This window comes from Falco rusticolus, chromosome 14 (genome assembly GCF_015220075.1).
Source record: "Falco rusticolus isolate bFalRus1 chromosome 14, bFalRus1.pri, whole genome shotgun sequence".
Lineage (NCBI taxonomy): Eukaryota > Metazoa > Chordata > Aves > Falconiformes > Falconidae > Falco > Falco rusticolus.
The window spans coordinates 23,331,510-23,345,620 of record NC_051200.1 but is presented as its reverse complement, the minus strand read 5'-3'; the positions used below and the strand labels follow the sequence as shown (position 1 = coordinate 23,345,620).

General features: G+C 57.8%; 1 protein-coding gene across 5 annotated transcripts in view; it reads left to right on the top strand.

Moving 5' to 3' along the window:
- The window catches only part of STARD8 (StAR related lipid transfer domain containing 8), a 57,079-nt gene that overhangs the window by 38,486 nt on the left and 4,482 nt on the right, over nt 1–14,111 (top strand). For 4 of the 5 annotated variants that reach the window (XM_037408270.1, XM_037408273.1, XM_037408271.1 and 1 more), the window contains 8 exons: nt 3,424–3,495; nt 6,066–6,147; nt 8,857–8,920; nt 9,871–11,243; nt 12,391–12,564; nt 13,075–13,234; nt 13,531–13,729; nt 13,870–14,080. In XM_037408270.1, the coding sequence (XP_037264167.1) occupies nt 3,424–3,495; nt 6,066–6,147; nt 8,857–8,920; nt 9,871–11,243; nt 12,391–12,564; nt 13,075–13,234; nt 13,531–13,729; nt 13,870–14,080 (2,335 nt within the window). The remainder of the gene's footprint in view (nt 1–3,423; nt 3,496–6,065; nt 6,148–8,856; nt 8,921–9,870; nt 11,244–12,390; nt 12,565–13,074; nt 13,235–13,530; nt 13,730–13,869; nt 14,081–14,111) is intronic. The other variant, XM_037408272.1, reaches the window with a different exon arrangement.

Genomic DNA, 14,111 nt, shown 5'->3' with positions numbered 1-14,111 from the left:
CACTTGCCAAGGGCTTATCTCACATGGTGAGCTTCCTCAGAAGTGGGAGACGTAATGAGACCACTCATCCGCCTTCCCTGTCTGCATTTGTGAAAATGGTTAGCAGCTTTCTATGTGTGTGTCTGCACTTCCCCTGTCAGATATGGGTGAGGATGTGGCTGGCAGGTTGGTGGTGGTACTGGCAGTGGGTGTAATGCAGACGTGCAGAGGAGAGACAGATTGCACAAGTCTTCTTAGGAAAGCCCGCTGAAAATACCAGGAACCCACCAGCCCTCTTCCCCTGCACAGAGCCCTGTGAGTGCCCAGGTGAAAGCGCTGACATCTTTGTGCACCTTGTCTTCATCTGCTGCTCGGTCCCTGGTGAGGAGCCGGGGGAGCTGTGCAGCCCGGTGCCTGGTGGGCACGGGTCACTTGTGCTGTTGCACACTGGCTCTGCGGCAGCGGGTGCCCGTGCACGGGGTGTTCTTGGGGTCCTCTGAAGTTGCGTTCAGTGTGTGGTGGGAAGGTGGCTTCATGGGATTTATCCTCTTGCTTTTTAGGGAGGTGTGGGCTCTGTGAGTGTTTGTGTGCCTGCCTGTTTGGTGTCTGCGTGCCTGCTCATCCTGCAATACAGCTTGGATGGGATCATTTCTGCCACATTTAAACTACAGATCTCAAAGATACTATGTTGCTACAAGCTGCGGAAAAGCATTTGCTGACCAAAGAAGGCAAGAGACCCTCTCGCCTGCACTGCTGAGGGGTGGGTGTAGTGTGCAATGAGCCTTTACTAGACATCAGAGAGCCCGCATGCCTGGAGATGCCGCCTCCATTGCTGCTGCTTGTGGCTTCTCTGCCAGCACGGTTCTGCCCAGCTTGAGGCAGCGGCGGGTCTTGAGGCAGCAGCCCCTGGTGCTCGGGCTGCCTTTCCAGCAGAGGCTGCAGACAGGTGCAGGTGCTGCCAGCTGTCTGGTGCAACGTTTGGGTCTTTGGGTCCCCCATCACCCCTTCAGGTTGTGGGGAGGTCTGGGGACATGGCTTGCAATGGGTGACCCCATGCATGGTGTCTAGCCGTGGCTCCGGTGCTGCTGCCATGGCCTTGCCCGTTTGCCACCCACCTGTGCCATCGGAGGGTTTGCCTGCCCGTCCTTCCTGCGCTTCCCTGGGAAAGCACATCTGTGGGAAGGGTGGGTGGGTGGAGGAAGCTGGCTGGTGGCTCCATCTGGGACCCAGACACTTGGAAACCTTTTCTGTGCCAGCGCTTCAACACAGGGAGGGCTCCTGCCTGGGGTGGGCAGAACCCCCCGGCCCTTGGTGGGCTTGCTCCCCACTGCATGGAGCTCCAGGGCGGATGCAGGACTTGCTGCAGCAGGCAAAGCCTGGGACTCGGCTCCAAAACAGGGTGAGCAGAGGTATGCTCCTGCCTGCCCCCCCCCGCACCAGCCCTGTGCTGGGAGGAGGTGGCGGAGGGGAAGGAAACGTGCTCCGATTCCACTGGGACGATGGGTGGCCTTGCTCAGTCCTGCACGGGAGCATGCTGCTGCAGACTGCAGCCCTGGTCCCCAGCGGCTCCCCAGCCCGGCGGGGTGGCCACGGCCACCCTGGGTGTCACACGGCTCCTGCGAGTCCCCTGGCCGGCGGAGTGGTGCCCATCGGCACCCCGGACATGCTCTTCTACCAGTTCAGCCCCTCCGCCATCGGGGTAAGCTCGGTGTGCCGCTCTGCTTCTGGCTGCCCTGCCCTCTGCTGTGCACTCCTGGGGGCAGATGCCAGCCCCATCCCACATGGAGCAGTGGGCAGTGTGGGGTCGGCACGTCATGGGGCAGGAGCAGCTGGGAGGTTGGTGTTTCTCTTCTTGGCTGGGGGCAGCCTGAGCTGCAGCCTCTGGCTGTGACAGCCCCATGGCCAGCAACTTCGTTGTGAGTGAAAAGAGGAGCAGAGCAGAGCAGGAGCGGGGTCTGACAGTTTTGTTGACCAGGGGGCTGTGTGAAATGCCCGTCCTTGGGCACTGCCAGCCCCAGGGATGTGGGAGGGATCTGCTCTCTAGAGCCATCATGACCAAAGACTGCTCACACGGACCATCAGTCTTGGTTGGTGCCCTCCTGGCCAGACAGCCACAGCTACAGGGTGCCTTCCCCTGCGGAGTTGCTGGGGAGCACGGGAGGGCTGCGGTGCTCCACGGGGACCATGCTGGCCTGGTCAAGCTCCACAGCTGAGGTCTCCACTGGGATTACTGGGTTTGAGCCCTGTTGAGGGTAGGAGGGGTCAGTGCTGGGATTTCGGCTGGGCTCATGGCACAGCCAAGGACAGCTGCACGGTTTGGAACCCAGATGCAGATGCTTGTTCCAAAACTTCTTCCAAAAACTTCTGAAGTATTTGGGTTCAGGGATCTGGCTTGGTCCTGTCCTTAACTGAACTGCTTGTTTTGAGCTTTTTTTCTCTTCCCCTGCTGTAGCTATGTAATTAGAAATACAGGCAGAGCTCTCAGCTGAGGCTGTTTGGTGGATGGTGATGAAATTGGGGTGTTTCACTGCAGCCTGCTGGGTGGATCCAGCCTCAGTCCAGTCAGTGCTGGGAGGTGCCTCCGGGGAAGATGGGCGAGACCCTGAAACTGCCATCACATTTTCTACACTTGAGGTCAAATGTTTGTCACCCTCAGAGGTATAAATCACAACAGACTGGCATACTGCTGACACCAGGCAGCAGCTTGCTTTGGCTGCGTGAACCTAGGGCTGTTTTCCCCTAAATTTGAGAAATTTCCCCAAAAATAGTGCTGGCCATCAGATGGGCTCACCCAGACGACAGCTGAACCGTGTGTGACAGATGGGTTCTACACCGGCCAGGCGGGTGGTGTAGAAAACCAGGGTTTTGGTACCTGCCAGGGTGAATGCCAGCTTGAAAGAAGAGGTTTGGTGGTCCGGGATGGTGGGAAGGAGGAAGAAGGAAAGGTTTCTTTGGCAGGCTTTTCTGGAGAATATTTGCAAAAGTGACTGACTCTAAGCTTTGAGGAGCTCTGAACTAATTATTAAAAATAAAGATCTTCCTCTTGCCTGGTGATTGCCTGTCAGTCATACAGTACTTGCCTGGCAAAGTATTGTATGTGGTTTGGTGGGTTCAGAAACGAAACGTTTTCATCTGAAGGTTAAAATTGTGTCTTATGGTCGTATCATTCCTGTTACCTCCTCCTCCTCTTGTCATGTGCTAGCGGAGGGGCTAAAGCCAAGCAGTTTCTCAGCAGAAAGCAGAGAGCTGCCCCTGCGCACGGGCATCCCTGCCCACTGGCACAGCCCGGGCTCCCCAGACCCCCTGTCTGCAGCCCATCACCTCCTCTGCGTGGGGCAGATATAACAGGGGCTCGGGTGCCACGGGAGCGGGGGGAGCAGGCTGCTGCTCTGGGGATGATAGATAGAACAGGGATGCTCAGGCTGGTTCTTTGCTTTCTTTCAGAAACTGAAGCCAAGAAAGCTTGTGACTGGCTGCGAGCGGCGGGATTCCCTCAGTATGCCCAGCTTTACGAAGGTGAGCACTGGCTGCTCCTGCTGGCCCCAGTGCCTGCTCTGTACCTGGTCTCCTATCCTGTGTCTCAACCAAATACTGCGGGTGGCTGCAGGGAGAGCTCACAAAGCTCTGGGGATAGGGCAGAGAGGATTGTTTGCTAATTATATGATTACGTGTTAAAACTTTAAGCCCTTGAACTTGGCCATGGCCTGGAGAGCCAGCCATGCTGTTAACTTTTCTGCATTCCTGAACTTTTCCCCTTTAGGCAGGGCTGTGAGGAGTCCCCGGGGTGGCTGCTGAGGTCAAGGGCAGGCCGGCTTTGGAGAGACATCAGGTTTTCAGTAGCTCAGTGAGCGCTTGCAGTGGTGGGAGCACAGTGGCAGCCAGTGTAGGTAACATAGCGTGAGCATTTCCTCCCTCCCTGCTAACGCATCCTGCAGTCTCCCGGCCTGCCTCGTTGTTCTATTAGGTGGTAGGGTCTGTGCTTTTGGAGGAAGTGATGCTGGGGACGACCAGGTCCCCATGCCACACAGCTCCCAGGGTGCAGGTGTTGGACAGACCCCCCCCACCATAGACCCACTCCCACCTCCTCATCCACGCACCCCTGAGCTGTTTGTGGCTCTCGCCTCTGGCTCAGCTGTGTTTACTTCAAACTGGTGGTGGGATGGCCGGTCCCTGCCGGAGGGTGGTGGTGCCAAGGAGTGGTGGCTGCAGCCAGCCCCAGCTGGCTGGGACAATAGTGGGAAGCTGGGTCTCCAGCAGGCGCAGCGATGGCTATTGTTCAGCAAGGGCACTTCCACCGCCCCCCGCAACACGTGTGCAGGAGCCACACTCTTGCCCCTCAGGTAATGGCTTTACCGGCTGCCTGTTTGCTTCTGGTTTCTATTTTAGGGGGCAGGCTCTTAGTGTGGCCACGTGTAAGGACTGGCCAGATTCCTGCAGGGGAGACCTAGCCCCAGGTGTTGGCTCCTAACAGTGCTTACAGCCAGGGTGGTGAGGAGCGGGTGCTGGGTGCTGGAGTCTATGAATAAACCAACCCTTTTTCCAGCCTCTCTGAGCAAAACTTTCCACATCCTCAGAGTGTTTTGTTCTGTTTTTCTCCCCAGCTGGCAGGGCTTAGCATCCCCTTGGTAATTGCACTCGATAGCTTCATTAACAGCCAGGATTAGACACGTTCAGTTAATGGTCCAGGTCTTATGTACCTGATCCCAGCAGAGCTGTCTCAAAGTGCACAGAGATGAGGAGGGAACTGGATGGAGGCCCTTGGGCAGCCTGCCACCCTCACCTAACTTGCCTGGAAAGAGCGCTGCCCAAAGACCCTGGGCATGTACCATCTCTGGGTGCTCCTCCAGCCACTTCTGTGAGGCCAGCTAGCATATCTGCTTGTGGAGACCTGACCATTGGGGCATGTGGGGGGATTGAATGAGATGCTAGATCCACAGTACCACCATACCAGTATGGCTTTCTTGCCCTTGGGAGACCTCTTAGCAGCTCCTAGCTCTTCCCAGGGCATCTGAGAGGCTTTCTTGACCGTGGGGGATCAGTGGGAGAAGGGAGTCACTGATGAGCACTCAATGCATGTGTAATGTATTGTGTTATGGGACAGCAAGATGTTTCTTGGGCAGCATTAGGGAAATGGTCACTCTCCAAAAACCACCGTGAGGTGCCGAGGGGAGAAGCCAAGGGGGTCCCTGTCCCTTCTGCAGTGTGTGCTGCCGGCAGTCCAGGCTCCAGATGTGCTCACCTGGGAGCAGAGCTGTGCAGGGGTACCTGTGTGGGTGTGTGAAAGCGCTGCAAAGGGCTGGTGTTTATTTGTGAATCTGCTTATCTCTCCATGAGCTACAGCCAGCCCAGCACCCCAGCCCAGCAGGAGCCTTTCCTGTGGGCTTTAACTGTCCCGGGTGTGCATGTCCCCAGAGCAGTGACAGGGTGGTTTGTCCTGCAAGGGGGAAGCTGACTGAGGTGGAGGCAATGCAAGGGATAACTGTTGCATGACTGTGATCCTCTCTGAGTGTCTGGGCTGCTGCAAGCCCTTGTGCTCCCAGGCCGATGGGGCTGGTTTCCACCCTTCTCCTTTGCCTGACTCATCCCTCCCACCTCTGCACTTGGCTTGCGCTCACCATCATGGCACCCGGGCATCCCTGGCCTTTCCATGCCTGCCCCATCTGTGTCTTGCTGTTCGCTGGTTGCCTCCTGGAGCTGTGGGCACAAAGTGGTCCCTTGGGAGGACCCGCTGCCAGGAGCCCAGGTCAAATCCTGCCTGCAGAGAGCTGCTTCCCAGGCAGCTTGGTGGAACCATCCCTCTCTGTAGGTTCCCCTCCCACAGCCATGGCTGTCACAGGTGGCAGCTCATGGTGGCAAAGCAATGCCCCAGCCTTCCCAGCTTCTTCTGACTCATACTCATGGCCCAGAAGCCTCCCACACCTTTCCTCTTCGCTGCTCTCCCGCATCCTCGGCTCTCCATCATCAGCATCTCCTCCTCTTGCCCCTCGCAGTGTCTCCCTCCTCCTATGCTCCCTGCTGGCCTTTGTGCCTGGTGCAGCGGCTGGCTTGGAAACAGAAGCTGATCTTCCTCTCGCTTTCCTCCCCAGACTCGTTGTTCCCTCTTGACATCAGTGCTGTGAAGAAGGACCACGGCTTCCTGGACCAGGACTCCCTCAAATCCCTGTGCAGGTAACACTCCCGTGCACCCCTTCAGAGCCAGCGCGAGGATGTGCCCCAGGCGAGGGCGAGGGGCAGCCGCCCGAGGTCCCTGGGGCCAACAGGGCGGTGGGGTCTGTGGGGGGCCTGCCTGGCACCTTGGCTGCGGCTTGGAGCCCACCCGGGCGCTGGCGCTCCCTCTGCAGTGAGGAGTCTGGATGCATTAGTTTTCCGGATCAGAACAGCATGCGGGCTGCTGGGTGGTGCTGGGGAAACAGCAGCACTTATTGTTTTGAACAAAGAGAGCTCCTGGGGAATGGAAAGATCTCCCAGGAATAATTTTTCTCTTTTTGTGGCTTTCAGGTTGTGTTTTAATTTCAAGCTTGAGTAACTGTGGCTTATAGAACTCGATTAGAAATGGCTTGTTCAGAGCTGAACTGTCAAACTGAGCAGAGATGCAAAGAGAGACCCAGTTTTGCTGTCCCTGCTGCCCATGCGCTCCCCTTCCACCTCCAGCTGCCCTGGGCGGCACCTCATGGGCTGCAGTCCCAAGGGGAGGGAGCCCTGTGTGCCCAGGGCACGTTTTATCTTGCTTTGTGTTGCAAGGTTGCTTCGTAATGTCTCCGAGAGCAAAAGAGCTTGGAAACCACATCTCTGCATCAGAGCGAGCAGACTGGCTTGGTTGTTGGCATAAGGCAGACTGAGGTCAAAGCACCTGCAGATGGAATCGTGTCCACGGACGGAGTTTCACTCGGTCATCAGGCACGTGCTGCCTGTGAAGGACAGAAAACACACAGTGAGGGGTTTGCTGAGCTGTGGTGCAGTGCGAGGGGCTCCATGGAAGGCGTGTGCTGCTAATTAGTGCTTTGGGTGGGTCATTAGGGGCTTCGGGAGCGGTCTGTTTGTGCTGTGGTTTGCTTCGTGCAGGTGAAGTCTGTGCTGGGGGGTCCCTCCTCCTCCCTGGAACAACCCTGGCCGATTGCTCCAACAGAGGATTTCTGCGTTCACAAGTGCTCACTGGCTTTGTGTGACATTAGTCATCCTGGTGCCTGGCAACACAGCCCGGTCATACATTTTCCAGGAGGACACAGCTACTCCTTGCAGCAGCAGGGCTGAAAATAGCTCCGGGAGATGCCACAGGGTGTGTTGCTGCAGGGAGGCAGCGTGTGTTTCAGAGATGGGGGGAACTCTCCTGGTGCTGCCAGTGTGAGCAAGAGCTAACACCCAAAAGGAGGGACACCGCTCAACCCCAGCATCGGTCCATCTGGTTAGTTTGTCTGTCCAGATGGTCTGTCTGTCTGGACAGGCTGTGGGTGACTCAGCCCTGCCTTGGCTTTTGGGCCACATCATCACGCCCGTGCTCCCGCGCTGACTCCATGCCTTAACTCTTGCTGTCCCTCCCACAGACACCACTGCTGAACAGAACAGAGAAGGGATGGGAAAAGCGTCTGTTACTTACTTGTTTTCCCAACAGACAGGCTGCTGTGCCAGGCAGGAGGGCATCCCCTGCGCTGCTTCTCGGGTGCCCAGCGAGGTCCTGGGTTTTCCTCCTGGTGATGGCAGTGGGGTGGGAGATGCTGAGAGGTCTTTGACCAGCCCCCTGTCTGAGCATTCAGGTTCTTTTGTCATTCTTTGGCTGGTCACAGGAGCTTCTGAGATTGTTTTGCTCTAATAACCAAGAGCAGTTCATCCCAGCCCACTCAGGCGACTGGTGCAGCTGGGTGGGCCACACAGGACAGGGATGACCCTGACCCCCTGAGCTGTCTCTGGGGTCCCTGAGGTGTCCCATTGCAGCATTTTTCTAACAAAAAGGTCAAGAAGGACACTGAAAAGGCAGCTCTTCCAAGAAAATGAATCCCTTGGAGGTGTTCTCTCCCCGCCTAGCACACGTGTGCTCCCACCTCGCTCCCTTTGCCAGACTTCATGTGTTTAACCACGATGCAGGGTGCGTTACAAGACCCCACTCTCAGTCAGGGGTCTCAGTGGGACTGCAAAAGGGACACGAGTCAGATTTTTGGTAATATGTCGCTGAGGTTTGTTTTTTGGCTGTGGAGACATGGTACTTGCTGGGCTGCTTGTCCGCAGGCAGCAGGGTGAGGGTCACGGCTGCACCACAGCCGTCAGTGGGCCCGCTTACAAAGCAAACCCTCAGCAGATGGAGGGAGCTGGGATGCCTGGAAAACACCGCCTGAGAGGTGGCCAGCAGCTGCATGGACCCAGCAGTGCAGGGGTGCCATGAGCAGTGGGAGATGGGCATCCTTGGATGCTGTGGCTGTGGGAGAGCACTGGCGCTGGGGTTGTTGCAGGCATTTAAGCATGGCCAGGACATCCCAGTGCCTGTGCAGAGGGAGTGAAGCGCTGCTTTGATGGCTGCATTTGCAAAATCCCTGCTGGCACGCAACCAAGGGCTTGTGCCACTTGTGTGCTCGAGCGGTGTCACCCCTTGGCTGCAATGATGAAGGTTCACATGACTGGGTGCCTGGGCAGGTGGCGAAGGCGTGGGGTGTCCACAGAGGTCTGCAGGCAGGCGTGCAGCTTGTGGTGTGGCACTCCCCTGGGATTAGGCTTGGAGCTGTGCCGGGCTCCATGTGTCCCTCTGATCCCTGGAGCTGCAGCTGCTGGGTGACAGGTGACAGTGTACAGCAAGAGCTCTGAGACAGAAAAAGAAAACAAAGAACAAGCAAGCACTGCAGCCTGAGCAGGGGCCAGGACTAGGGTAAAACCTCTCTTGGTTCCTTGCAGGAGGCTGATGACCCTGAACACATGTGCCTCCATGAAGCTGGAAGTTCACTATCTGCATAAACGGGTAAGTTCAAGGGCAGGCGAGGGGCTGAGGGGTGCGGGGGAATGCGTGCTCACTGGTGGAGCAGCAGTCCTGTGTTCAGTAATAACACGGCGTGCTTCAGGACTGCCCCAGGTGTGCAGCCGTGCCTGGTGCTGTCATTCATTTATTTCACTGTCTCCCAGCACAGATGTGGCCCTGGCTGGATTAGCAGGCACCTGTGCTTGCCCTGTGCCCCCACACCTCTCCAAGGCTCTGGTGGTAGCAGTCAAACCACAGGAGCTGTTACACCCGTGCCAGGACAGCCAGGGTGGTCTGTGCAGGGCTGTGTGCCTGCAGCCTGCAGCATCACCCTCGGGATCTCTGCTGAGCTGGGCTGTGAGAACCCCCAGCAGCACATCTCCAGGAGGAAGCCTGACCCCGGAGAGATAGGTGAAACCAGCCCATGTCACAAACAACAATTAATATTGGCATATTAATAGCAAAACCTTTTGTATTTCCTTTAATGAATAATACATTTTAAATGCACGGCAGCTTGGTGTTTAGTATGTGGAAATCATTACTGGGTGTATCCCTGCTTGTTCTGACTGCCCTTCTTTTGGCTTGGGAAGGATTCAGCCCTGCATCCCTTGCTGTGCTGCCGTGTGTGGCCCCGGGGTTGTGGGGAGGCTCCGCAGGGATGTCCGGATTGCTTGTGGGCTCTCCAGAGGTGGCCTGGAAGCAGCACCTTCCCCTTTCCAGTGCAGTATGGCCCTCTGGCATGGCACGATAATGCCTGGTGGCTTCTGGAGCCCTCTGTTGCTGAAGGGAGCTGGTTTAAGGGGGTGTGCACGCTGCTCGCTTCCCTGCCTGGGGCTCTGCTGGTGGCTGTGCCCACCTCTGGGGTGCTTGTCCCAGGAGAGCAGGCTGGGGGGACATGCCAGCCCTCTGTGGCTCCAACCAACTGATTGTCCCCTGTTCTCAACCACCCACAGAATGAAGACTCCGAAGAGGAAGACCTGTATGCCATCAGCAACCGGTGGGCTTTTCAGAGGGACAGCAAGAGGTGGTCCCGGGTGGGGTCCATCGATGTTCTCTCCCAGAGCTCCGAGGTCCTGAGCTCCACCATGCGACAGGCATCCAGCCGTGAGAGTGTCCTCACGGACCTCAGCACCAACCCGGAGGCTGTGTCTTTGCACAGCAGCGGCAGCATAGGCAGCACGGGTGGCATGCTGGGCATTGGGGATGCACCACCCAAGCCCCTGTCCCCCATCCATGTCACTGCTGCTGCCATCATCGCCTCCAGCCACAGCTTGAGTGAACGCTCCTTGCTGGAGCAGCCCTCGAGCCACAGTGAGAGCTCCAAGGAGAAGCCAAAGAAGCGACGGTCTCGCAGCTTCCTGAAGAGAATTGAGTCCCTTCGAAGGAAGGACAAAGAGAAGGCCAGCCCAGACGAGAAGGTGGCCCCAAACAGCAGCATCGCAGCCACACCAGGGTGGGGCTCCCTGAAGAGTAACAGGGACCTTGCAGCCACCAAGGCCAGCTCCTCTAAAAGAGGGTTATCTGCTTCTTTCCATGGCAAAAAACACTTCTTCTCGGTGTCGTACAGGACTAACCGCTTGCTAGGCTTAGGTGGGAGCAAGGTGAGCTCTGACTCGAAACGCAGCGGAGTCTACCTGGAGGACTATGAAATGGCCATGACAGGCAGCGGTGACTGGGCTGCTGGAGGGTGCCAGCACCGGCAGGCACGCCGGGGGGACTGCTTGGTCTACATCCCCCAGGACCACAAGCCAGGCACCTTCCCCAAATCCCTCTCCATTGAGAGCTTGTGCCCCTTGGGTGGCAGCTCCCTGACCCACTGGAAATCAGGGAATGTGCCCATCGGGCTGGTGGGGGGCAGTGGGGGTGGCAGCAGCAGCAGTGTGGAGGGCTTGTCCTCCCCACGGGGCTTTGCCTGCCGCCGCCGGCGGGGCTCCTGCAGCTCCCTGGGCAGCCGGGTCAGCGTGTATGACAACGTGCCAGAGTTCGGCAGCAGCGAGGACTTCTGCAAGGACGGGGAGGTGACCTATGAGAACCTCGACGACATACTGCAGCACATGTGGGGGCTGCAGCAGAAGGTGGAGCTCTGGTATAAAGCCATCTCCCCTGATCTGGCTGGGGAGGAAGGGGGCGAGGAGGAGGAGGAGGAGGAGTCGGACTCAGGAGGGGAACCCTCCAACCTGCACTTTGAAGAGCGGTCCATGTCGGATGTTGGCACTTCTGCCAGTGACTTTGACAGCACGGGCAACTCCCTGAATGAGGCCGAAGAGATTGAGATGCGGGAGCGCCGGGACTCAGGGGTGGGAGCATCCCTCACCAGACCCTGCAGGTGAGCATGGACCGGGGCTGGGGCTGCACCCTCCTCCCCTCTGCCGTGCCTGGGAAGGGCTTGGTCCTGGAGCTGCCGAGGTGCTGCTGGCTAGGGGACCACTGCGAGCCCATCCCCCCCAATCCACGGGTGCTTCTGCTCAGGGGGAGCAGCACCGGAGCCGTTCCTCAGGGATGCTGGCCGGTGCCCTGCAAGCCCGGGCTTAATGATCACCCTTTCCCTCGTGGCAGAAGCCGGGTGGAGGGAGGGAGATGCTGCTGGGTGGGCACCCTGGTACGGTGCAGTGAGGCAGGGAAGCAGCTAGGGTTGCTGGTGCGCTCTGGCGGCTGCAAGCCACCGCTGCCAGCCCTGCTGCCTGCAGCTGCTGCCTGTTGTGTATAGGGTGCGACCTTTCTGCCTGCACCTGTAATTAAATGACTTTTCATGTACTAATAACAGATTTAAATGAAGGAGGCACTTGCTTCCAGTGTGCTAGTGCTCCCTTGTGTTTCCCCTGAGGAAACTCCAGCCGTTCCAAATTCTTTTCTAGTTCCTCCTAGGCTGATGCTGGAGGATAATGAGCCTTCAGGCAGGCATGGAGGGGCATTTTGTTAGCTAGGGATGTCCCTTGTGCCGTTCTAGGCTTGAGGATGCAGTAGAGCAGCACTGCAGGAGCCTTTCTGGAGCAGCATGGGCTCAGGGAGGTTTTTAGCAGGCTCCCAAGAGAGCACCACCTTTTTGGGGTGTCTTTTCTTCTTGAGAAAGAGGGTGTTGTAGATGTCCTCTTTGATGTAGCATCGTTCTGCATGGTGTCACCCTGAGCATCTGAGCTCTCCCCAAATCTCCTGGCAGCGCAGTGCAGCCCTTGGGTGCTGGTGCAGGTGCAGTGCGCCTGAAGTGCAAGGGGTGGTCTCAGGGGAATCTGAGGGACAGGACAGTCCTTTGAGGCAAGAGAAGGTGTCTCTCATGCTGCCCCTGGCACGCTCTGGCAGTGGGTCTGTGAGCGCCAGGAGGGAGGGAGCAGCACCCGTGGCACTGGCGCTGGGATCCCTGGGCTCAGCCCGGCTGCTGCGGTGCCCACACCTTCCCACAAAGCAGCAGGTGCCATGGGGCAGGGCAGGACCCTTCCCTGGGGCCACCAGATCTCACCGCCAGCCTTGCCCCATAGGAAGCTGCGTTGGCACAGTTTCCAGAACTCGCACCGGCCCAGCCTGAACTCTGCCTCCCTGGAGATCAACCGCCAGTCCTCTGCCCAGCTCAACCTGCTCCAGAAGTGCTCCCTGCTCCGTCTCACGGCCATCATGGAGAAGTATTCTGTGCCCCACAAGCAAGCCTGGACATGGTGAGCTGGTGGGGAGGGGGACTGGGATGATGCCCATGTGGTGGGCAAGGGCTGCAGCTTTGTGCTGTGCTGGGCGCTGCCTGCCAGCCCTTGTCCTGCAGCCTGGGGCAGCTTCAGTGTGTGAAGGTGCTGGAGAGGGGGGCAAAAAGCTGAAACAGGAGCTGGCTTTGCTTTGCATGGCTGTGGGCTTCATTGAAAGTGTGAGCTGGGGGCGGACACTTGGGCTCCCAGCATCATCTGCATCCAGGAGGGCTGCTGGCATTTGTGGAGCACTAAAAAGGCTGCAACAATGTAAGAAAGTGGGACAGTGGTTTCCTTTTGCAGCCAAGTATTAAAGCATTTTTGCTTAATAAAAGGTGCTGCAGTTCCTGCTCAAAAGCTGCCTTGCTTAGATTCAAAACATGGCAGAAGCACGTGTCCATGTGCGTTACCTGGGGTCCTGCTCCCCTCTGCGTCATGGTGCCACGGGAGCTGTTCATTGTACTGACATCTGTCTGTCCCACCCCGCAGGACTGTGCCCAAGTTCATGAAGCGGAGTAAAGTCCCCAACTACAGGGACAAGATGGTCTTTGGGGTGCCACCCATCATCAACGTGCAGCGGACAGGGCAGCCACTGCCCCAGAGCATCCAGCAGGCAATGCGCTACATCCGCAGCCAGTGCCTGGACCAGGTGATGCTACAATTGCTGGCAGTGCTGTGATTTGGGAAAAAACCTAGGTTTTGGGGTCCTTTTTGTTCAGGTCATGTGGTGCTTGGCTGTGATGAGATGGGAGTGTGAGGCTGTGGGAAACCCACACCCGCTGGTGTCTCCTTGGCTGTCCCTCACTCGGGTTTCTCCCCTGGGCTGCAGGGGCGTGAGGCTGCTGCGGAAGGGGTCTCCTTGCCAGTGCTATGGGAGTCCAGCTGGGTGCCTGCTGGCGCGGTGCCTGCTCTGCACTTGGGCACCAACCCGCTCTTCCCCGGCAGGTTGGCATTTTCCGAAAGTCAGGGGTGAAGTCCCGGATTCAGGCGCTCCGTCACATGAATGAAACCAGCCCTGACAACGTCAACTATGATGGGCAGTCAGCATATGACGTGGCTGACCTGCTGAAGCAGTATTTCCGTGACCTGCCAGAGCCCATCTTCACCAGCAAGCTGACCGACACCTTCCTGCAGATCTACCAATGTAAGTGCTGGGCTGGGGACGAAAGTTGGGGTCTCCCGGGGAGCAGGCAGCTCTTTATTCATTTGGACAGAGGCAGTGCAGGCAGGTGGTGGCCCGCAGGGATGGACCTGCTGACCGTCAGCTTTGTCCTGTGCTCACAGTCGTGTCAAAGGAGCAGCGGCTGCAGGCAGTGCAGGCAGCCGTTATCCTCATGCCGGATGAGAACCGGGAGGTGCTGCAGACCCTGCTCTACTTCCTGAGTGACATTGCCTCCGCGGAGGAGAACCAGATGACTGCGGGGAACCTGGCCGTGTGCCTGGCCCCCTCCATCTTCCACCTCAATGTGTCCAAGAAGGAAAGCACCTCGCCGAGGTAAGGATTGGACTGGCTCTGGCCTCCCCAG